General features: G+C 43.5%; 1 protein-coding gene across 1 annotated transcript in view; it reads right to left on the bottom strand.

Annotated features, from left to right (window-relative positions):
• Nucleotides 1–24,823, bottom strand: part of fbn2a (fibrillin 2a) — a 217,767-nt gene that overhangs the window by 46,536 nt on the left and 146,408 nt on the right. The window contains exons 31-43 of the mRNA XM_031802448.1: nt 24,366–24,491; nt 23,162–23,284; nt 21,678–21,800; nt 19,911–20,036; nt 18,919–19,041; nt 16,686–16,808; nt 15,460–15,618; nt 14,855–14,923; nt 7,739–7,864; nt 6,225–6,350; nt 4,797–4,949; nt 4,615–4,686; nt 3,792–3,917 (exon numbers count right to left, since the gene is read on the bottom strand). Coding sequence (XP_031658308.1) covers nt 3,792–3,917; nt 4,615–4,686; nt 4,797–4,949; nt 6,225–6,350; nt 7,739–7,864; nt 14,855–14,923; nt 15,460–15,618; nt 16,686–16,808; nt 18,919–19,041; nt 19,911–20,036; nt 21,678–21,800; nt 23,162–23,284; nt 24,366–24,491 — 1,575 coding nt within the window. The remainder of the gene's footprint in view (nt 1–3,791; nt 3,918–4,614; nt 4,687–4,796; nt 4,950–6,224; nt 6,351–7,738; nt 7,865–14,854; nt 14,924–15,459; nt 15,619–16,685; nt 16,809–18,918; nt 19,042–19,910; nt 20,037–21,677; nt 21,801–23,161; nt 23,285–24,365; nt 24,492–24,823) is intronic.

Here is a 24,823-nt window from a genome sequence, read left to right as displayed (position 1 = left end):
ATCAGGTGTTTCTATAGTCGTACCTGACGATGCATCAGGTGTTTCTATAGTCGTACCTGACGTTACATCAGGTGTTTCTATAGTCGTACCTGACGTTACATCAGGTGTTTCTATAGTCGTATCCGACGTTACATCAGGTGTTTCTATAGTCGTACCTGACGTTGCATCAGGTGTTTCTATAGTCGTATCCAACGTTACATCAGGTGTTTCTATAGTCGTACCTGACGTTACATCAGGTGTTTCTATAGTCGTACCTGACGTTACATCAGGTGTTTCTATAGTCGTACCTGACGTTACATCAGGTGTTTCTATAGTCGTATCCGACGTTACATCAGGTGTTTCTATAGTCGTACCTGACGTTGCATCAGGTGTTTCTATAGTCGTATCCAACGTTACATCAGGTGTTTTTATAGTCGTACCTGACGTTACATCAGGTGTTTCTATAGTCGTACCTGATGTTACATCAGGTGTTTCTATAGTCGTATCTGATGTTACATCAGGTGTTTCTATAGTCGTACCTGACGTTACATCAGGTGTTTCTATAGTCGTACCTGACGTTACATCAGGTGTTTCTATAGTCGTACCTGACGTTACATCAGGTGTTTCTATAGTCGTACCTGACGTTACATCAGGTGTTTCTATAGTCGTACCTGACGTTACATCAGGTGTTTCTATAGTCGTATCCGACGTTACATGAGGTGTTTCTATAGTCGTACCTGACGTTACATCAGGTGTTTCTATAGTCGTACCTGATGTTACATCAGGTGTTTCTATAGTCGTACCTGACGTTACATCAGGTGTTTCTATAGTCGTACCTGACGTTACATCATGTGTTTCTATAGTCGTATCCAACATTACAGCAGGTGTTTCTATAGTCGTATCCAACGTTACATCATGTGTTTCTATAGTCGTACCTGACGTTACATCAGGTGTTTCTATAGTCGTACCTGACGTTACATCAGGTGTTTCTATAGTCGTACCTGACGTTACATCAGGTGTTTCTATAGTCGTATCCGACGTTACATCAGGTGTTTCTATAGTCGTACCTGACGTTGCATCAGGTGTTTCTATAGTCGTATCCAACGTTACATCAGGTGTTTCTATAGTCGTACCTGACGTTACATCAGGTGTTTCTATAGTCGTACCTGACGTTACATCAGGTGTTTCTATAGTCGTACCTGACGTTACATCAGGTGTTTCTATAGTCGTATCCGACGTTACATCAGGTGTTTCTATAGTCGTACCTGACGTTGCATCAGGTGTTTCTATAGTCGTATCCAACGTTACATCAGGTGTTTCTATAGTCGTATCCAACGTTACATCAGGTGTTTCTATAGTCGTACCTGACGTTACATCAGGTGTTTCTATAGTCGTACCTGACGTTACATCAGGTGTTTCTATAGTCGTATCCGACGTTACATCAGGTGTTTCTATAGTCGTACCTGACGTTGCATCAGGTGTTTCTATAGTCGTATCCAACGTTACATCAGGTGTTTTTATAGTCGTACCTGACGTTACATCAGGTGTTTCTATAGTCGTACCTGATGTTACATCAGGTGTTTCTATAGTCGTATCTGATGTTACATCAGGTGTTTCTATAGTCGTACCTGACGTTACATCAGGTGTTTCTATAGTCGTACCTGACATTCAGTCCCTACTTCTGATATTGATTGTAACGTTGAGGAAACGTTTCAGTCGCTAAAGTTAGGTACTACTATAGCTGAATAAACACCTGATGTAACGTTAGGTACGACTATAGAAACACCTGATGTAACGTTAGGTACGACTATAGAAACACCTGATGTAACATCAGGTGTTTCTATAGTCGTACCTGACGTTACATCAGGTGTTTCTATAGTCGTACCTGACGTTACATCAGGTGTTTCTATAGTCGTACCTGACGTTACATCAGGTGTTTCTATAGTCGTACCTGACGTTACATCAGGTGTTTCTATAGTCGTACCTGACGTTACATCAGGTGTTTCTATAGTCGTACCTGACGTTACATCAGGTGTTTCTATAGTCGTATCCAACGTTACAGCAGGTGTTTCTATAGTCGTATCCAACGTTACATCAGGTGTTTCTATAGTCGTACCTGACGTTACATCAGGTGTTTCTATAGTCGTATCCGACGTTACAGCAGGTGTTTCTATAGTCGTACCTGACGTTACATCAGGTGTTTCTATAGTCGTACCTGATGTTACATCAGGTGTTTCTATAGTCGTACCTAACGTTACATCAGGTGTTTCTATAGTCGTACCTGACGTTACATCAGGTGTTTCTATAGTCGTACCTGATGTTACATCAGGTGTTTCTATAGTCGTATCCAACGTTACAGCAGGTGTTTCTATAGTCGTATCCAACGTTACATCAGGTGTCTCTATAGTCGTACCCGACGTTACATCAGGTGTTTCTATAGTCGTATCCAACGTTACAGCAGGTGTTTCTATAGTCGTACCTAACGTTACATCAGGTGTTTCTATAGTCGTACCTGACGTTACATCAGGTGTTTCTATAGTCGTATCCTACGTTACATCAGGTGTTTCTATAGTCGTACCTGACGTTACATCAGGTGTTTCTATAGTCGTACCTGACGTTACATCAGGTGTTTCTATAGTCGTACCTAACGTTGCATCAGGTGTTTCTATAGTCGTACCTGACGTTACATCAGGTGTTTCTATAGTCGTATCCAACGTTACATCAGGTGTTTCTATAGTCGTATCCGACGTTACATCAGGTGTTTCTATAGTCGTACCTGACGTTACATCAGGTGTTTCTATAGTCGTATCCAACGTTACATCAGGTGTTTCTATAGTCGTACCTGACGTTACATCAGGTGTTTCTATAGTCGTACCTGACGTTACATCAGGTGTTTCTATAGTCGTACCTGACGTTACATCAGGTGTTTCTATAGTCGTATCCGACGTTACATCAGGTGTTTCTATAGTCGTACCTGACGTTACATCAGGTGTTTCTATAGTCGTACCTGACGTTACATCAGGTGTTTCTATAGTCGTATCCAACGTTACATCAGGTGTTTCTATAGTCGTATCCAACGTTACATCAGGTGTTTCTATAGTCGTACCTGACGTTACATCAGGTGTTTCTATAGTCGTATCCAACGTTACATCAGGTGTTTCTATAGTCGTATCCAACGTTACATCAGGTGTTTCTATAGTCGTACCTGACGTTACATCAGGTGTTTCTATAGTCGTATCCAACATTACAGCAGGTGTTTCTATAGTCGTATCCAACGTTACATCAGGTGTTTCTATAGTCGTACCTGACGTTACATCAGGTGTTTCTATAGTCGTACCTGACGTTACATCAGGTGTTTCTATAGTCGTACCTAACGTTACATCAGGTGTTTCTATAGTCGTACCTAACGTTACATCAGGTGTTTCTATAGTCGTACCTAACGTTACATCAGGTGTTTATTCAGCTATAGTAGTACCTAACTTTAGCGACTGAAACGTTTCCTCAACGTTACAATCAATATCAGAAGTAGGGACTGAATGTTTCCTCAACGTTACAATCAATATCAGAAGTAGGGACTGAATGTTTCCTCAACGTTACAATCAATATCAGAAGTAGGGACTGAATGTTTCCTCAACGTTACAATCAATATCAGAAGTAGGGACTGAATGTTTCCTCAACGTTACAATCAATATCAGAAGTAGGGACTGAATGTTCCCTCAACGTTACAATCAATATCAGAAGTAGGGACTGAATGTTTCCTCAACGTTACAATCAATATCAGAAGTAGGGACTGAATGTTTCCTCAACGTTACCTTCACAGATGATCAGCAGGTCGTTGTAGCTGAAACCGGTGGGACATTCGCAGCGGAAGCTCCCTATCTGGTTGATACAGACCCCGCTAGCACAGATACCTGGAATTTCTCTGCACTCATTAATATCTGAAACAGGAAGCAAAAACGATTTTTAACAAATCTGTCATATCTTTACTTAAAGTTAAGTCACTGGTTCTTACACTTACAAGTACCTGAAGAGACAGATGCATGTACTGTGTGACATAACTGTTTCTTAATTTTTTTAAAGTGCACCTTTTTCTCCCCAATTTCGTGGTATCCAATTGGTAATTACAACCTTGTCTCATCGCTGCAACTCCCGTACAGACTCGAGAGAGAGAGAGACGAACGTCGAGAGCCGTGCGTCCTCCGAAACACAACCCAACCAAGCCGCACTGCTTCTTGACACAATGCCCACTTAACCCATAAGCCAACCGCACCAATGTGTCGGAGGAAACACCGTACACCTGGAGACTGTGTTAGTGTGCACTGTGCCCGGCCCGCCACAGGAGTCGCTAGTGAGCAATGGGACAAGGACATCCCTGCTGGCCAAACCCTCCCCTAACCCGGACGACGCTGGGCCAATTGTGCGCCGCCCCATGGGTCTCCTGGTCACGGCCGGCTGCGACAGAGCCTGGACTCGAACCCAGAATCTCTAGTGGCACAGCTAGCACTGTGATGCAGTGCCTTAGACCACTGCGCCACTCAGGAAACCCCACATATCTTTTTTTAGGACCAGAAGTGAATGTGGTTCATGTAAAAAGGATACAAGTTGACTAAGTAGGAGCAGAATAGTATGTCTCACCCACTGCTTTCCCAGTTTCAATATCCAGTTTGAAGCCAGGGATGATGTTTCCACAAAGTGTCTTATAGTCACCTGGAAAGGAAAGCCATTCAAAACCCTTTTTTACCATGAATAATGCTGTGTATCTGAGTGTGTGTGTCTGTGTGTGTGTGTGTGTATACGTGCATGCGTGTGCTACTGACCAGTCCCGGGGGTTGGGCAGGCTTCGCAGGGCTTGTTCCAGGCCTTGCCCACGTTGTAGGCACAGCAGCAGATCTTGTGGGTGAGGTTGAAGGGCAGCTCGTTCTCACACGTTGTGCCATTGAAGTTCCTGTAGCACAGGCTCTTTCTCATGTCTGTTTTTTTTTTTAAAGGAACACGGTGGCAGTAGAAGATCGTGGTTAAGATAGATGTGATTATGGTTTTAGTAATGTAACGATGTGTCATACGTGATATGTGGTTGTTTCACCTATCCATTTATATAAATGCACTGATTGTAAAGTCGCTCTGGATAAGAGAGTCTGCTAAATGACTGAAACGTCATGTAATAATTCAAATTTAAAAAGTAGGTCACATTAATTAATGAGTTTATATTATTGCAGCGTGAGGAATCAGGATGAGGTATATTCCAGACCTGGGTTCAAGTACTCCCTGACGAAGGCCATGCAGCCTGAAACGAGTCAAGAGTTTTTAAAACTTTGTTTCCATTGATCATGCCATACAGATAAAGGCATTTTAATTAATTATATGTAGAGTGCCTTGGTTCTCCTTTCTTTTTGATGACCAATTTACCCCTTTTATCAAAGAGCCCCTTCTGTCTACCAACACCTACTGTTGTGTACCTTAGCAGCTTCTGTCTACCAACACCTACTGTTGTGTACCTTAGCAGCTTCTGTCTACCAACACCTACTGTTGTGTACCTTAGCAGCTTCTGTCTACCAACACCTACTGTTGTGTACCTTAGCAGCTTCTGTCTACCAACACCTACTGTTGTGTACCTTAGCAGCTTCTGTCTACCAACACCTACTGTTGTGTACCTTAGCAGCTTCTGTCTACCAACACCTACTGTTGTGTACCTTAGCAGCTTCTGTCTACCAACACCTACTGTTGTGTACCTTAGCAGCTTCTGTCTACCAACACCTACTGTTGTGTACCTTAGCAGCTTCTGTCTACCAACACCTACTGTTGTGTACCTTAGCAGCGCTTCCTTCCTCCTTTTTATCTACTCTTTTAAATACTTGTAATACTTTGAGTGTTTTCTCTAACCTGACTGGAGGGCCAGGTGGGCGGGGTTTGACCTTTTGGGATTATACCAGGAATGCTCAATCAACCACAGATACAGTGTTTGAAATTATTTCAAATAATATAATAATATACGCCATTTAGCAGACGCTTTTATCCATACTCGCATTCATTTTACGTATGGGTGGTCCTGAGAATCAAACCCATTATCCGGGTGTTGCAAGCCCCATGTCCTACAAACTGAGCTTACAGAAGACCAACAAATAGTATTTAAACCCAGGTCTGGAGTGTACAGAACACATGACTGTGAGTGACTTTGGATAAACGTATTTCTTTTCATTGAAATACTATATTATTCTTATTTATACGTTGTGTAATGAAGCACTCACCCATGCAGTTGTTTCCCCCGTTGATCTGCATGTAATCCTGTGGACACACACAGGTGTAGTTCCCCAGTGTGTTGTAGCAGGTGCCAGGACCGCAGATTACAGGATTCACCACACACTCGTCAATGTCTGCAGGGCCACAGAGGTGATCAGTTCATGGTATTGATGAAAAAACCTGGTGTCTAATGTTGTGTTTTAGTTATGTTGCTCATAGTTGGTTTTCATTATATTTTGAGCATACTATGGATGTTTTTTAAAGTCAGGTTACATCGTTACAGTATATGATATAAAAAAAATATATTTAAAAAATATATATCGTAAAACTTCAATTAAACGTTGAGACTCAAATAGCCGCCTGTCCCTTTTAATAGCACACATTTTAGAAAATAAACATCTGTTTCAAATAAACACAGGGTCTAAATGAATTGTTTATGAGGTTACCATGAATTACCATGAATTGTTATAAAGGTTTAATGTTTGATCTCTTACATTAAATAAGTCAATAATGACTCTAAAAATTATGACAATCATCCGTTTTTATCGCCAGTAAGAAACTGCTAGCCATTGGCTGTTAACAGCTGAGAACTGCTAGCCATTGGCTGCTAACAGCTGAGAACTGCTAGCCATTGGCTGCTAACAGCTGAGAACTGCTAGCCATTGGCTGTTAACAGCTGAGAACTGCTAGCCATTGGCTGCTAACAGCTGAGAACTGCTAGCCATTGGCTGCTAACAGCTGAGAACTGCTAGCCATTGGCTGCTAACAGCTGAGAACTGCTAGCCATTGGCTGCTAACAGCTGAGGACTGCTAGCCATTGGCTGCTAACAGCTGAGAACTGCTAGCCATTGGCTGCTAACAGCTGAGGACTGCTAGCCATTGGCTGCTAACAGCTGAGAACTGCTAGCCATTGGCTGCTAACAGCTGAGGACTGCTAGTTAACTGGCAAGCACAAAAACAGTCAACAGACCCCTAAAAATCATCCGATCACCCTATTGGGGCGAAAGTAAGAACTGCCGAAAAATCCACAGTCAAAGAGGAGAATAATTACTCTGTCAAGTAAACGGTTTTAAGACAAAAGAAACGTGACACAGAGTGTAAACGATAACACAGTGCAGGAAATGAAGAAATTGATTAAAATGCAGGAAGTGAATGCTGGAATTTAACAATTAACTATTCAAATTAGCAAAGCTGTGTGCATTAACGATACAGAAGCAAGGCTCAAATAGAAGCCTGTCTAATAAGTGCCTGCTGTGTTTAGTGATTTAAGTTTTTTTTTTAAAACACTTTACAGTATGTAAAAAATATATTTTTTAATAAAATAATGTAAGCTATACAAAAATTTGCAGTCAGGGTGAATTATCACTATTATGGCATGGTGTCTCACCTTCACAGATGATTGAATGGGATGTTAAATGGCATGGTGTCTCACCTTCACAGATGATTGAATGGGATGTTAAATGGCATGGTGTCTCACCTTCACAGATGATTGAATGGGATGTTAAATGGCATGGTGTCTCACCTTCACAGATGCGACTGTCTATGTTGAGGTAGTAGCCAGGAGGACAGTCACACGAGAAGCTGCCAAACGTGTTGACACAGTTTCCTCCCTGACACAGGCCTGGCAGCTCCAAACACTCATCTATGTCTGGAGGAGAAGACAAAACAAGATTACAGAATGATCCCAAACATCCCAATGATCCCAAACATCCCAATGATCTCAAACATCCCAATGATCCCAATGATCTCAAACATCCCAATGATCTCAAACATCCCAAGATTCCAGAAACATCCCAATGAGCCCAATGATCCCAAACATCCCAGTGATCCCAAACATCCCAATGATCCCAAACATCCCAATGATCTCAAACATCCCAATGATCTCAAACATCCCAATGATCCCAAACATCCCAAGATTCCAGAAACATCCCAATGATCCCAAACATCCTGAGATTCCAGAAACATCCCAAAAATCCTAGTTTGACATTTGCACAAATCATGTGTCGATGTCAATGGAAGATCTGTGCAAAAAAGTCAGTTATAGGATTTAAGCCTTACAAATCGTTTCAACAAAGGTTTAGGTTCCAGACTCTTACCAATGGAATCAGAATCAAAGGTTAGGTTCCAGACTCTTATCAATGGAATCAGAATCAAAGGTTTTTGTTTTCTCTACATGATATTGCAACCAAAACTGTATTAAAATTACAAATCCTTGCAAAAGATTGATCATATAGATTTATATTAAAAGAGCTTGTTCTTGAACGCAGCCCGCAACGCGGTTAGCCATTGTGGGTGGGACAGCAGATTGTCCCAGGTTTGTGGCTGTCTAGATCCCTGCTGTTTGTTGTTTTCAATTTCCCCCGTGACCTGCCCTGTCTGGAACTGCCAGGAGTAAAACTGCCTAACATACGTTGCTAGCTACCATGACAAAGACCTAAGTGCCGGCAGGAGTACCGTTGAGGACAGTGGTGTCTCTCTATCACACGTGAAGGATCTTTTAAAGAAACAAAAAGAGACCAACAAGCAGTTGTTACAACAACAAGAAAATAGTTCCAAGTGTTTTGTCCAAATACTTGTGGATTCTACTAATAAAATAATGGATGACCTGACCAGAGAGGTCCAGGACCTGAAGAATAGTTTGCAGTTCTCCCAGGGTCAGCTCGACAGGTTGAAACAGGTTGAAACAGGAGAACGGCAAGATGACAGCAATCTGGAAGTCATTGAGAGAGGACATCAGTTCTGTGTGTGAATCCATGATAACAATGACAGATAAATCAGACTATCTGGAGGGACAATCAAGGCGAAACAACATGGTTGTGGACGGAATTGCAGAATCTCCACATGAGCCCTGGATGGAGGACAAAGTAAGGGAAATGATCTCTGCGAAATTGAAGATGGACCACAGGAAGATTGAGGTGGAGCGCACCCACAGGATTCGAAAACCAACCACCGGCCCAGGTGATAGGCCCAGGCATATAGTGGTCAAGTTCCTGAGGTTCAAAGACAATGTAGCTGTTCTGGAAAGAGCCAAGACCTTGAGAGGAACATATATCTTCCTCAACGAGGACTATCCTGAAGCTGTGTGCCAGAAGAGGAAAGAACTGATCCCAGTCATGAAAGCTGCCAGAGCGTGTGGGGACATTGCGTACATCCGCTACGACAGACTCATTGTCCACCCTCCCTCCCAGAAGTCTGGAAGGGATGAGAGAGCCAAGCCTATGGGTTCATGGCTTCAACCCTGCAGCACTCACACACACACACACACACACACACACACACACACACACACACACACACACACACACACACACACACACACACACACACACACACACACACACACACACACACACACACACACACACACACACACACACACACACACACACACCAATTGATTAATGGACTGCTGAATATATATATTTTTCTCTTGCTTTGTCATTTCTTTTCAATATTTTGTTTTTCTCTGATAAACTACCCAGGAAAGGGCTGAAAATAGCCCATATGAATATATGTAGCCTTAGAAATAAGGTTCATGAAATCAATAATTGCTAACATCAGATTACATTCATATATTAGCCATTTCTGAGACTCACTTAGATAATTCATTTGATGATACATCAGTACCAATACAAGGATATAACATCTATAGAAGAGACAGGAATGCTTATGGGGGAAGTGTTGCTGTATATATTCAGAGCCATATCCCTGTAATGCTTAGAGAAGATCTTATGTCAAGTGTTATTGAAGTGTGGTTGCAGGTTCACTTGGCTCTTCATCTAAAGCCTTTCCTTTTGGGGTGTTGTTATAGGCCACCAAGTGATAACAGTCAGTATCTAAATAATATGTGTGAAATGCTTGATAATGTATGTGATGTAAACAGAGAGGTCTACTTTCTTGGAACCTGAATATTCACTGGTTTTCATCAAGCTGTCCGCTCAACAGGAAGCTTCTCACTGTAACCAGTGCCTGTAAACTGGTTCAGGTTATTAATCAACCTACCAGGGTGATTACAAACACTACAGGAACAAGATCATCCACATGTATCAATCACATGTTTACTAATACTGTAGAACTTTGTTCTAAAGCTGTATCCGTACCCATTGGATGCCGTGATCACAATATAGTGGCTATATCCTGACTATATAGTGGCTATATCCAGTGAAGACAAAGTTCCAACAGCCTAAAATAGTGTATACGAGATCATACAAAAGATTTTGCTGTGACTCTTATGTGGATGATGTTAAATATATTTGTTGGTCTGATGTGATTAATGAGGAGCATCCAGACGCTGCACTTCATGAATTTATGAAATCGCTTCTTCCAATTATTGATAAACATGAACCTGTTAAGAAACTTGACTGTTAGAACTGTTAAGGCTCCATGGATTGATGAGGAATGGAAAAACTGTATGGTTGAAAGAGATGGTGCAAAAGGAGTGGCTAATAAGTCTGTCTGCACGTCTGACTGGCTGACTTACTGCACATCTGACTGGCTGACTTACAGCACATCTGACTGGCTGACTTACAGCACATCTGACTGGCTGACTTACAGCACATCTGACTGGCTGACTTACAGCACATCTGACTGGCTGACTTACTGCACATCTGACTGGCTGACTTACTGCACATCTGACTGGCTGACTTACAGCACATCTGACTGGCTGACTTACTGCACATCTGACTGGCTGACTTACTGCAAATTGAGAAATAATGTGACTAAACTCAACACAAAGAAGAAGAAACTGTATTATGAAACCAAGATCAATGATGTAAAGAATGATGGGAAAACACTTTGCAGTACTTTAAATGAAATTATGGGCAGAAAGACAAATTCAACTCCCTCTTTCATCGAATCAGATGGCTTATTAAATTTTGTAAAGTTAGTGTGGGAGAGGTGGGAAAATGATTGTTAATTATCAATAATGACAAACCTCCTGGCATTGACAACTTAGATGGAAAGCTACTGAGGATGGTGGCTGACTCTATAGCCCCTCCTATCAGTCATATTTTTTTGTCTTCAGGCCTGGAGCCAAAGAAGTCATTCCGCTACCCAAGAGTGGTAAAGTGGCCTTTACTGGTTCTAACAGCAGACCGACAGTTGAAGTCGTATACATACACCTTAGCCAAATACATTACTCTCAGTTTTTCATAATTCCTGACATTTAATACTTGTAAAAATTCCCTTTCTTAGGTCAGTTAGGATCCCCACTTTATTTTAAGAATGTGAAATGTCAGAATAATAGTAGAGAGACTGATTTATTTCAGCTTTTATTTCTTTCATCACATTCCCAGTGGGTCAGAAGTTTACATACACTCAATTAGGGTTTTGTAGCATTGCCTTTAAATTGTTTAACTTGGGTCAAACATTTCGGGTTTCCTTCCACAAGCTTCCCACAATAAGTTGGGTGAATTTTGGCCCATTCCTCCTGACAGAGCTGGTGTAACTGAGTCAGTTTTGTAGGCCTCCTTGCTTGCACACACTTTTTCAGTTCAAGCTTTAAATTCCTGACTGATGTCTTGAGATGTTGCTTCAATATATCCACATAATTTTCCTCCCTCATGGTGTCATCTATTTGTGAAGTGCACCAGTCCCTCCTGCAGCAAAGCACCCCCACAACATGATGCTGCCACCCCCATGCTTCACGGTTGGGATGGTGTTCTTCAGCTTGCAAGTCTCCCCTTTTTCCTCTAAACATAACGATGATCATTATGGCCAAACAGTTCTATTTCTGTTTCATCATATCAGATGACTTTTCTCGAAAAAGTATGATCTTTGTCCCCACGTGCAGTTGCAAACTGTAGTCTGGCTTTTTTATGGGGGATTTGGAGCAGTGGCTTCTTCCTTGCTGAGCGGCCTTTCAGGTTATGTTGATATAGGACTCGTTTTTACTGTGGATATAGATACTTTTGTACCTGTTTCCTTCAGCATCTTCATAAGGTCCTTTGCTGTTGTTCTGGGATTGATTTGCACTTCTCGCACCCAAGTATGTTCATCTCTAGGAGACAGAATGCGTCTCCTTCATGAGCGGTATGACGGCTACGTGGTCCCATGGTGTTTATACTTGCGTACTATTGTTTCTACAGATGAATGTGGTACCTTCAGACGTTTGGAAATTGCTCCTTAGGATGAACCAGACTTGTGGAGATCTACAATTTTCTTTTTAGGTCTTGGCTGATTTTCTTTTGATTTTCTCATGATGTCAAGCAAAGAGGCACTGAGTTGAAGGTAGGCCTTTAAATACATCCACAGGTACACCTCCAATTGACTCAAATGGTGTCAATTAGCCTATCAGAAGCTTCTCAAGCCATGACATCATTTTCTGGAATTATCCAAGCTGTTTGAAAGCACAGTGAACTTAGTGTATGTAAACTTCTCACCCACTGGAATTGTGATACAGTGAATTATAAGTGAAATAATCTGTCTGTAAACAATTGTGTGAAAAATGAGTTGTGTCATGCACAAAGTAGATGTCCTAACCGACTTGCCAAAACTATAGTTTGTTAACAAGAAATTTGTGGAATGGTTGAAAAACGAGTTTTAATGACTCCAACCTAAGTGTATGTAAACTTCTGACTTCAACTGTATACGCTTGCTGCCAGCTCCTAGAAAACTGTTGGAAAGGACTGTGTTTGACCAAATACAATGCTATTTCTCTGTAAACAAATTAACAACAGACTGTCTGCATGCTTATAGAGAAGTGCACTCAACATGTACTGAACTGACACAAATGACTGATGATTGGTTGAAAGAAATGGATAATAAGAAGAATGTGGGAGCTGTACTGTTAGATTTCAGTGCAGCCTTTGATATTACTGACCATAAGCTGTTGTTGAGAAAACTTAAGTGCTATGGCTTTTCAACCTCTGCCATATCATGGATTCGGAGCTATCTATCTAATAGAACTCAGAGGGTTTTCTTTAATGGAAGCTTCTCTAAGGTCAAACATGTAAAGTGTGGTGTACCGCAGGGCAGCTCTCTAGGCCCTCTTTTCTATTTTTACCAATGACCTGCCGCTGACATTAAACAAAGCGTGTGTGTCCATGTATGCTGATGATTCAACAATATACGTGTAACGGCTCTCATTTGTAGAATGAAGAGTGGACCAAGGCGCAGCGTGGAAAGTGTTCATGATTTTAATATTCAAAAACACTCAAACAAAATAACAAACGTGAAAACGAAAGTGCACAGTTCTGTCAGGCACAGACACTAAACAGAAAACAAGATCCCACAAACTCAGGTGGAAAAAAGGCTGCCTAAGAAATTATTCCCAATCAGAGACAACGATAGACAGCTGCCTCTGATTGGGAACCATACCCGGCCAAAAACAAAGAAATAGAAAACATAGAATTTCCCACCCGAGTCACACCCTGACCTAACCAAACATGGAGAAGAATAAGGATCTCCAAGGTCAGAGCGTGACAATACGCATCAGCAACCACAGCTAAGGAAGTCACTGAAATCCTTAACAAAGAGTTGCAGTCTGTTTTGGAATAGGTGGCCAGTAATAAACTGGTCCTGAACATCTCTAAAACTAAGAGCATTGTATTTGGTACAAATCATTCCTTAAGTTCTAGACCTCAGCTGAATCTGGTAATGAATGGTGTGGCTGTTGAACAAGTTGAGGAGACTAAATTACTTGGTGTTACCTTAGATTGTAAACTGTTATGGTCAAAACATATAGATTTCATTGGTTGTAAAGATGGGGAGAAGTCTGTCCGTACTAAAGAGATACTCTGCTTTTTGACACCACACTCCAAAAAGCGAGTCCTGCTCTAGTTATATCTGATCTTGATTATTGTCCAGTCATGTGATCCAGTGCCGCAAGGAAAGACCTAGTTAAGCTGCAGCTGGTCCAGAACAGGGAGCCACGTTTAGCTCTTCATTGTAGTCAGAGGGCTGATATAAATACTATGCATTTCAGTCTCTCTTCACTGGGAGTTGAGGAAGGACTGACTGCATCACTTATTTTTATAAGAAACATTAATATGTTGAAAATCCCTAATTGTTTGCATAGTCAACTTACACACAGCTCTGACACACACACGTACCCCACCAGACATGCCACCAGGGGTCTTTTCACCGTCCCCAAATCCAGAACAAATTCAAGGAAGAGTACAGTATTATATAGAGCCCTTATAGAATGGAATTTCCTTCCATGTCATATTGCTCAAATAAACAGCGAACTTGGTTTGAAAAAACAGATAAAGCAACACCTCTCCCCTATTTGACCTAGATAGTTTGTGTGTATACATTTGGTATGGAGGCTACATGAGCCTTTTTAAAAACGTATGTAGTTCTGTCCTTGAGCTGTTCTTGTCTAATGATGTTCTGTATTATGTCATTCTGTATTATGTCATTCTGTATTATGTCATTCTGTATTATGTCATTCTGTATTATGTCATTCTGTATTATGTCATTCTGTATTATGTCATTCTGTATTATGTTTCGTGTGGAACCTCAGGAAGAGTAGCTGCCGCTTTTGCATCAGCTAATGGGGATCCTGATAAAATACCAAATACCAATACGAATGAAAAGACAGCATTATGAATTGTTTCTCTGCACCTATGCACTACAGTATACAAGGCATAGTTAAAGTAGTTTACCAGAAGATCTATTTTAGTAAGCGGATGGTTACCTTCTAGTATGATGGTGACTGGGTTGGGCCTGAAACCCTCTCCTCCTGGGCAGAGTGTATTATAGTCCGCTGCAGAACACACTTCATATCAGTACACTCCTATGGGTTATACACTTCGAGTATACGTTTCCATTTTGTCTGTTGTTGAGTAACAAAGGCTCCATTTACACAGGCAGCCCGAATTCCGATCTTTAGCCAAATATAACAATTATTGGCAACATATCAGAATTGGGCTGGCTGTGTAAACACAGCCAAACGGTTTGAATGTAACAGGACCAATCATTGAACAAGTAGTGAGAACTGTAATGTAGAACTGACTGAATTCAGAAACCGTAGTGAGGAGGTTTAGCCAAATCAGACTAACCTGTTGTGTACAAGCATAAAATATAATATTGTACATTTAAATGCATACTTTGTTAACCTACTCAGAACGACTACAGCTTGTGAGTGTGTATCGTTATAAGAGTGTGTGAGCCTGTACATAAAGGAATTAAATAATTGTTTTTGCCCGGCACCACTATTCCCTCCTTTTCTTCATTGAGCCTCTACACACACAACAATACAGGAAGCTAAATAAACAATCACATAGTCAAACAGAGTCTTACTGGTGTTGGGAGCAGAGCAGAGTTCACAGGGGTTTCCCCAGGCACGCCCCAGGGAGCAGCAGCAGGAGGAGCGGCTGACTCCCACTCCTACCTCCACACTGCAGGACCGCCTGTCACCCCTGGGTCCATGCTCCAGGAAACAGTTCCCTACACGTGTGTCTGGTACACCAGAGAGGAGGAGGAGGAGAACCAACAGGGTTGTGTTCATTAAGGCACGCAACTGAAAAGACGTTTTTAAACATTTTGGAACAGAAAATAAAAAGGAAGAGTTTCTGATGGGTTTAATGTTTTTTTTTTCTCTCTCCATTTGGTGCCTAATACATGACTCAGAGGAGTAATTACAGTTGACATCGGTGAGACCACGGGGTTCATTAGGGCAGTGTTACCCAACTCCAGTACTCCAGTAATCCCAACAGTACACATTATGTAGGGCAGTGTTTCCCAGTCCTCCAGTAACCCCAACAGTACACATTATGTAGGGCAGTGTTTCCCAACTCCATTCCTCCAGTAACCCCAACAGTACACATTATGTAGGGCAGTGTTTCCCAACTCCAGTCCTCCAGTAACCCCAACAGTACACATTATGTAGGGCAGTGTTTCCCAACTCCAGTCCTCCAGTAACCCCAACAGTACACATTATGTAGGGCAGTGTTTCCCAACTCCAGTCCTCCAGTAACCCCAACAGTACACATTATGTAGGGCAGTGTTTCCCAACTCCAGTCCTCCAGTAACCCCAACAGTACACATTATGTAGGGCAGTGTTTCCCAACTCCAGTCCTCCAGTAACCCCAACAGTACACATTATGTAGGGCAGTGTTTCCCAGTCCTCCAGTAACCCCAACAGTACACATTATGTAGGGCAGTGTTTCCCAACTCCAGTCCTCCAGTAACCCCAACAGTACACATTATGTAGGGCAGTGTTTCCCAGTCCTCCAGTAAGCCCAACAGTACACATTATGTAGGGCAGTGTTTCCCAACTCCAGTCCTCCAGTAACCCCAACAGAACACATTTTTGTTGTAGCTTTGGACAAACACATCTGATTCTACTTGTCAACTAATCATCAATAGCCATCATAGTATAATTTATCTGGAGGAACAACAAAAATGTGTGCTGTCGGTGGGTACTCAAGGACCAGAGTTGGGAAACACTGCATTAAGACACGCAATTGAGAATGTTTTTAAAACGTTTTGCCATGAAAAAATCAAATGAGCTCGTAATAACTTACCTACACATCCCACCCCTGTAGGGTTAAGTTCAAAGTCCGGAGGACAGTTACACTCGTAGGAGCCGTCGATGTTCACACACAGCCCGTTCACACAGTTGATGGGGTCCTGGCACTCGTCCACGTCTGGGTTACACACACACACGCACGCACGCACGCACGCACGCACGCACGCACGCACGCACACACACACACACACACACACACACACACACACACACACGCACACGCACGCACGCACGCACGCACGCACGCACGCACCCACGCACGCACACAAGCACACACACACACACACACACACACACACACACACACACACACACACACACACACACACACACACACACGCACCCACCCACACACACACACACACACACACACACACACACACACACACACACACACACACACACACACACGCACCCACACACACACACACACACACACACACACACACACACACACACACACACACACACCCACGCACCCACGCACACACACACACGCACCCACGCACCCACGCACACACACACACGCACACGCACGCACGCACGCACGCACGCACGCACCCACGCACGCACACAAGCACACACACACACACACACACACACACACACACACACACACACACACACACACACACACACGCACCCACCCACACACACACACACACACACACACACACACACACACACACACACACACACACACACACACACACACACGCACCCACACACACACACACACACACACACACACACACACACACACACACACACACACACACACCCACGCACCCACGCACACACACACACACACACAAAAAGCATTCACTTTTCAAAGACTTTTCAAACAATAAATATAAATATGCTATAAATATAATATGAAATATGATCCCCAATGATCATAAATGATTTGTACAGCAGCTTCCATGAGACTTGGCACTTTGATACCACAAAAAAAAAAAAATTCTCCCCATCAAAATGTTGGAAAACTATGTAAATATGAATACAATGAATCATGGTGGGTGGTGGTATTCAGAAACATCCCCAGAGATCCTACACTGTAAACCTCACCATTAAACACATTCTTCCACCAGTTTAAACCTTAAACCCCCATCCACTTCAGACTGCACTGACACCCCATAAAGGAGCGCATCCAGGTTAAAAGGTCATTTCATCTAATCTGGAGCAGAACAGAGACGTCTTAGCCTGCTTCCAAAAATGGCACCCTGCTCCCTATTTGGTGGAGCACGACATCGGGAATAGGATCCACCCCCACTGCTGGTTTAGGAGGATGACATCAGAGTTAGTCTGAGGCTAGTGGGACGATCAGTCCTCAATCACCTTATCTTACCTAATCACCTGGTCACACAGATGGGTAAACAGAGAGAGGGACAGAAGGCTATACGGGAAGATAGATGGAAGGTAGACAGACAGGAAGGTAGACAGACAGACAGGAAGGTAGACAGACAGACAGGAAGGTAGACAGACAGACAGGAAGGTAGACAGACAGGAAGGTAGACAGACAGGAAGGTAGACAGACAGACAGGAAGGTAGACAGACAGGAAGGTAGACAGACAGACAGGAAGGTAGACAGACAGGAAGGTAGACAGACAGACAGGAAGGTAGACAGACAGACAGGAAGGTAGACAGACAGGAAGGTAGACAGACAGACAGGAAGGTAGACAGACAGGAAGGTAGACAGACAGGAAGGTAGACAGACAGACAGGAAGGTAGACAGACAGGAAGGTAGACAGACAGGAAGGTAGACAGACAGACAGGAAGGTAGACAGACAGAAATACAAACTGACTGACTGATTGACAGACTGACAGACTGACTGACAGATTGACAGACTGACTGACAGGTTGATTGACTAAAACAGTCGTAACGTGGGTGAGATAGATTGGTAGACTGAAGAATAGACAGAGGGGCAGCCAGGCAACCAGCCAGCCAGCCAGTGCCTCCCAGCCAGAGCCGGGGCAGCAAGAGCGAGCCAGCCAATCAGAGCCAGATAACCTAGCCAGCCAGTCAGAGCCAGCCAACCAGCCTGAGCCAGCTAGCCAGCCAGTCAAAGCCAGCCAACCAGCCTGAGCCAGCTAGCCAGCCAGTCAGAGACAGCCAACCAGCCTGACCCAGCTAGCCAGCCAGTCAGAGACAGCCAACCAGCCTGAGCCAGCCAACCAGCCTGAGCCAGCTAGCCAGCCAGCCAGACGGACAGACGGTCATGTCATACCTGTACAGTTGCCTCCGGAGCGGTCCAACTCATAGCCGTCGTTACAGATACAGCGGAACATGCCGGGGATGTTCTTACACGTGCCAAACACACAGATATTCTGGAAGGTACACTCGTCAATATCTGCAGAGAATCGGCAGGAGACAACGCAATCAACACATTTACCTTTTTACTTATTAATGGAAATGATCTTCATGTATATATGCAGTTATTCATATTTTGCATGTCCAAAGTACACACACATTGGCCACTTTAATAAATAGATCACTAGTCACTTTAACAATGCCACTTTAAAAATGTTCACATATCTTGCATCATTCATCTCATACTGTATTGTGTATACTGTATTTTATACCATCTATTGCATCTTGCCTATGCTGCTCTGTCATCGCTCTGTCATCGCTCATCCATATATTTATATGTATATATTCTTATTCCATTCCTTTACTTAGATTTGTGTGTATTAGGATGTTGTTGTTGGAATTGTTAGATATTACTTGTTAGATATGACTGCAATGTCGGGAACTGAAAGCACAAGCATTTCTCTACACTCGTAATAACACTCTGCTAACCATGTGTATGTGACCAATACAATTTGATTTGATTTTGAGGGTGTACAGTATGTCAATGCACTCGTGTTCCCAATGACGCCCTTATAGGGGAAATGTAGTATTGAACTTGGTATTGTTATGTATTTGCCACAAACCTTCTTGTACAGGTTTGAATGAATAGAAACCTATATTGCATCAATAATGGCTCATCGTTGAGGTGGCATTGGGTATTAGGGTGATGCTCTACACGATACGTGTTAAGTCAGGATTTGACGCTGGTATAGGATCAGTTTAACATTTCCCCCTCTAATGATTAAGGTTATGCTAGTGGGAGGGGAAGCTGATCCTAGAGCTGTACCTAGAGGAAACTTCACCCCGGAGCTGCTATACACTCTATGAATGGACTGTGAGATAGATAGGGGACAGGTGCCAGGCACTCACCTTGGCAGGTGCGTCTGTCCGGGGCAGGGGTGAAGCCCATCTCACACTCACAGCGGTAACCCCCCAGGGTGTTGAGACACTGGCCGTTCTCACACAGATTCACGTTCTCTGCACACTCATCCTCGTCTGTCACCACATGGGGATCAAACAGGGTTAACATCATATCTTCAAGACAATTCAGTGATGGAGAAGGACATTGAATTGTTATACAGGCCAATGCTCATACATCCATGGTTGAGATGGGTCAGAGGGTTGGAAAGTGTTGATGATCCCTGGGTCAGAGGGTTGGAAGGTGATGATGATTCCTGGGTTCAAGGGTTAAGAGGTCAGCGGGTCAGAGGGTCAGAGAGTTAGAGAGTTAGAATGTGTTGATGATCCCTGGGTCAGAGGGTTAGAATGTGTTGATGATCCCTGGGTCAGAGGGTTAGAGGTCAGAGGGTTAGAGGGTTAGAATGTGTTGATGATCCCTGTGTCAGAGGGTCAAAGGGTCAGAGGGTTAGAATGTGTTGATGATCCCTGGGTCAGAGGGTTAGAATGTGTTGATGATCCCTGGGTCAGAGGGTCAGAGGGTTAGAGGGTTAGAATGTGTTGATGATCCCTGGGTCAGAGGGTCAGAGGGTCAGAGAGTTAGAATGTGTTGATGATCCCTGGGTCAGAGCGTCAGAGGGTCAGAGAGTTAGAATGTGTTGATGATCCCTGGGTCAGAGGGTCAGAGGTCAGAGGGTCAGAGGGTTAGAATGTGTTGATGATCCCTGGGTCAGAGGGTCAGAGGTCAGAGGGTCAGAATGTGTTGATAATCCCTGGGTCAGAGGGTTAGAATGTGTTGATGATCCCTGGGTCAGAGGGTTAGAATGTGTTGATGATCCCTGGGTCAGAGGGTTAGAATGTGTTGATGATCCCTGGGTCAGAGGGTCAGAGGGTTAGAATGTGTTGATGATCCCTGGGTCAGAGGGTTAGAGGGTTAGAATGTGTTGATGATCCCTGGGTCAGAGAGTCAGAGGGTTAGAATGTGTTGATGATCCCTGGGTCAGAGGGTCAGAGGTCAGAGGTTTGGAGGGTCGGGGAGGAATGTGTTGCTTTGGTTAAAAGCCTCTACTAAATGACTATACACAAACATCTATTTATTTACAAATAAAGCATTTAAGAGAATTCAATTAACTGAATGTGAAAATATATGGACCTAGTATTGGTTATTACTAGAACACAGTACATAACAGTACCTAACACTGATTATGACATGCACACCAACAGTAGCATGGACAATACGAACAAGCCAACTCTCTGCAGCTGTTTAACGGTTACCATGGTAATATCCACTGAGTGTACAAAACATTAAGAACACCTGCTCTTTCCATGACATAGCGTGACCAGGTGAATCCAGGTGGAACCTATGGTCCCTTATTGCTGTCACTTGTTAAATCCACTTCAATCAGTGTAGATGAAGGGGAGACAAAATCTGTAAGTGCCTTTGAACGGGGCATGGTAGTAGATGTCAGGCACTGCTGGGTTTTTCACGCTCAACAGTTTCCTGTGTGTATCAAGAATGATCCACCACCCAAAGGACATCCAGCCAACTTGACATAACTGTGGGAAGCATTGGAGTCAACATGGGTCAGCATCCCTGTGGAACGCTTTGGACACCTTGTAGAGTCCATGCCCCAGCGAATTAAGGCTGTTCTGAGGGCAAAATGGGGGATGCAAGTCAATATTAAGAAGGTGTTCTTAATGTTCGGTATACTCAGTGTAGAGAGAGTGTGAGTGTGTTACCTGAACAGGTGAAGCCGTCTCCAGTGAAGCCCTCAGCGCAGGCGCAGCGGTAGGAGCCGGGTGTGTTCAGACACTTGGCGTTGGCACTGCAGTGGCTTGTCCCATTGGTGCACTCATCCATATCTACAATACACACACACACACTCACCACTGGGCTAGGGCTCTACCCAAGTTCAAATCGGTCCAATCAGAAAATGTCTAGCAACCAATTTCTGTATAGAAAGAGTATTCATTCTCATTTTGCTATATTTTCGATACATGAGTTGAATCCTAGCTAATACAAATTAATTTCCAGAATGGATTGTATCAGAGCCTTGAGCAAGGCTCCAAACTGCACCACGGCTGACTGCCCCACGGCTGACTGTACTACGGCTGACTGCACTAAGGCTGACTACACCAAGGCTGACAGTACCACGGCTGACAGTACCACGGCTGACTGCAACACAGCTGAATGCAACACGGCTGACTGCAACACGGCTGACTGCAACACGGCTGACTGCAACACGGCTGACTGCAACACGGCTGACTGCACCACGGTTGACTGCACCACGGTTGACTGATCCATAACTGACTGCACCACAGCTGACTGCACCACGGCTGACTGATCCATAGCTGACTGCAACATGGCTGACTGCACCACGGCTGACTGATCCATAGCTGACTGCAACATGGCTGACTGCACCACGGCTGACTGATCCATAGCTGACTGCACCACGGCTGACTGCACCACGGCTGACTGATCCATAGCTGACTGCAACATGGCTGACTGCACCACGGCTGACTGCATCATAGATGTATGTGTGTATCGGGGAGTGGGGTAAAAACAAAAAGTAATTTCCATGCAATGAATATGATCAAGTAGTCTTCTGCTTATGAAAGGGAATTGAATCCTTGCACTCAACATGATTGTTGTGTTGATTGTTGTGTTCATCTGACCTTTGAACCCTATTTTAAACTCTTTTCTACCTGGATTCACAGTTCAAAAGGAATGCTGACTGTATGAATTAGCCAATCATTGTCTCACGTCAGACGGCGTCACTCCTACGACACGCTCGTCCCTCAACCGATATGTATTAACCGCATGGAACTGATCTCTGGGAAAAAATCACTCCGCTCTCTGTAGCTATGACGCACCAGTTGCTATGGCAAACCATGCTAGATCAGCTGAGCAAACGTGCTCCAGCTAGCAGCCTAGTGCAAGATGTTTGAAGGGCCATACAGTAGCTAGTTTGCCAGAAACCGACTGAATCCCTGTCAAGGCTCTGATGAAGATCGAAGATCTGAACATACATTTGCAACCATTAATGTATTTTGTGTTTAGCAGAGAAGTTGATTTAATTGATCATTATTTATTTATTATTTTATTTATTATTATTTATATTATTTACAGTTGCTTTTTTTTGTCTAGTATCTGAGCCAGTGGAAAGTGTATATACATTCAGAGTATGGACTGAGCAGATGGAGGTTGGAGGCTGGGGGCCTACCTATACAGTTGACTCCGTTTCCCACCCAGCCGACACGACAGGAACAGCGGAAGTCCCCGGGGGTGTTGATACAGTTGGCGTTGACGTCACAGTTGTGAGCTCCGATCTCACACTCATCCATGTCTACACAGAAGGAGTTACATTCAGTAATTCCAATACAGGACATCTCACAGAAGCCAGACATATTTGCTTTCACAAATTTCAATAAATCCATAATTAATGTTGATTTACAGTACCAGTCAAAAGTTTAGACACACCTTCTCATTCCAGGGTTTTTCTTTATATTTACTATTTTCTACATTGTAGAATAATAGTGAAAACATCCAAACTATGAAATAACACATATGGAATCATGTAGTAACCAAAAAAGTGTTAAACAAATCAAAATAGATGTGAGATTCTTCAAAGTAGCCCCCCTTTGCCTTGATGACAGCTTTGCACACTCTCGGCATCCATTCAAATACTTTACTGAATACAAGACTATTTAATTGAATGAGTTCCAACACTCTACATCTTTATTTTGGTACTCATATGTACCAAATACCCTGAAGGTTATTCAACAAGCTATAGCTAATGGCTAAAGTTAATTGTGTAAAAACATTCTATAAACAAACATAACTAGCTACCTTTCTTTGCCTGTTCATTAACTAGATACAGAGACTAGCTGCTTGACTTTCAGCGTTAGCTAAAGTTAGCTAGCTAACTAATCAACATGTCTGTTTGCATTAATGGATTGACCTCAGCTTGAATACCACCATATAGCTAGCTATCTGCAGTAGCCTAGGTTTGTTCTCAGCCACTTCTTATGACTGTCAGCCTGTAGCAGGCAGCAACAGCTGTGTTGTTGCTGAGAAATCAAGTTGCTCGACCCGGTTAGACAGAACTCTGTGAGATTCGTCTGAAAATATGTTAGCAAAAAGGTAGCACATCGTTGGTTCTTAATAGACGGAAATGTGTACGCAAGGGCGATAAATTCTACATTTATTAAAACATTTTTTTAAGGTCACTTAATGGACGCTACTCTGAAATCTCCAACGACCCTGATACAAATCCAGCATGTGGTTCTTGGTAACGGAAGGACAGCTCATGACGAGAGGCGGGGAGTGTCTTGTGGACCTCCAATCAAGTTGATTTGTGAATGTTCATCAACAATGTTGTCCTATTGGCTTAGATATTGTGGCAGGGAGATTTGACTCTCTCTCACCTGTACATCCAGAAGTTCCCTTCTTGACTGAGTAGCCAGGCTGACAGTGGCAGATGAACGATCCCTTGGTGTTCTCGCACTCGCCGTGCATACAGATGTTGGCGTTCAGGTCACACTCATTCACATCTGGAGAGGGAGGAGAGGGGGACGAAGAGGAGTGGGAGGAGGAGGAGGACGGGAGGAGGACGGGAGGAGGAAGGAGGAGGACGGGGAGGAAGGAGGAGGAAGAGCGGGAGGAGGAGGAGCGGGAGGAGAAGGAGCGGGAGGAGGAGGACGGAGGAGGAAGGAGCAGGCGCGAGCGGGGGGAGGAGCAGGCGGAGGAGGACGGGAGGAGGAAGGAGGAGGAGGAGCGGGAGGAGGAGCAGGAGGAGGAGGACGGGAGGAGGAAAGAGGAGGAAGAGCGGAGGGACGGGAGGAGGAAGAGAGGGAGGAGGAGGAAGAGAGGGAGAAGAAGGAGG

The sequence above is a fragment of the Oncorhynchus kisutch genome, linkage group LG23 (assembly GCF_002021735.2).
Source record: "Oncorhynchus kisutch isolate 150728-3 linkage group LG23, Okis_V2, whole genome shotgun sequence".
Taxonomy (NCBI): Eukaryota; Metazoa; Chordata; class Actinopteri; order Salmoniformes; family Salmonidae; genus Oncorhynchus; species Oncorhynchus kisutch.
This window is presented reverse-complemented; position numbering and strand designations above follow the sequence as displayed.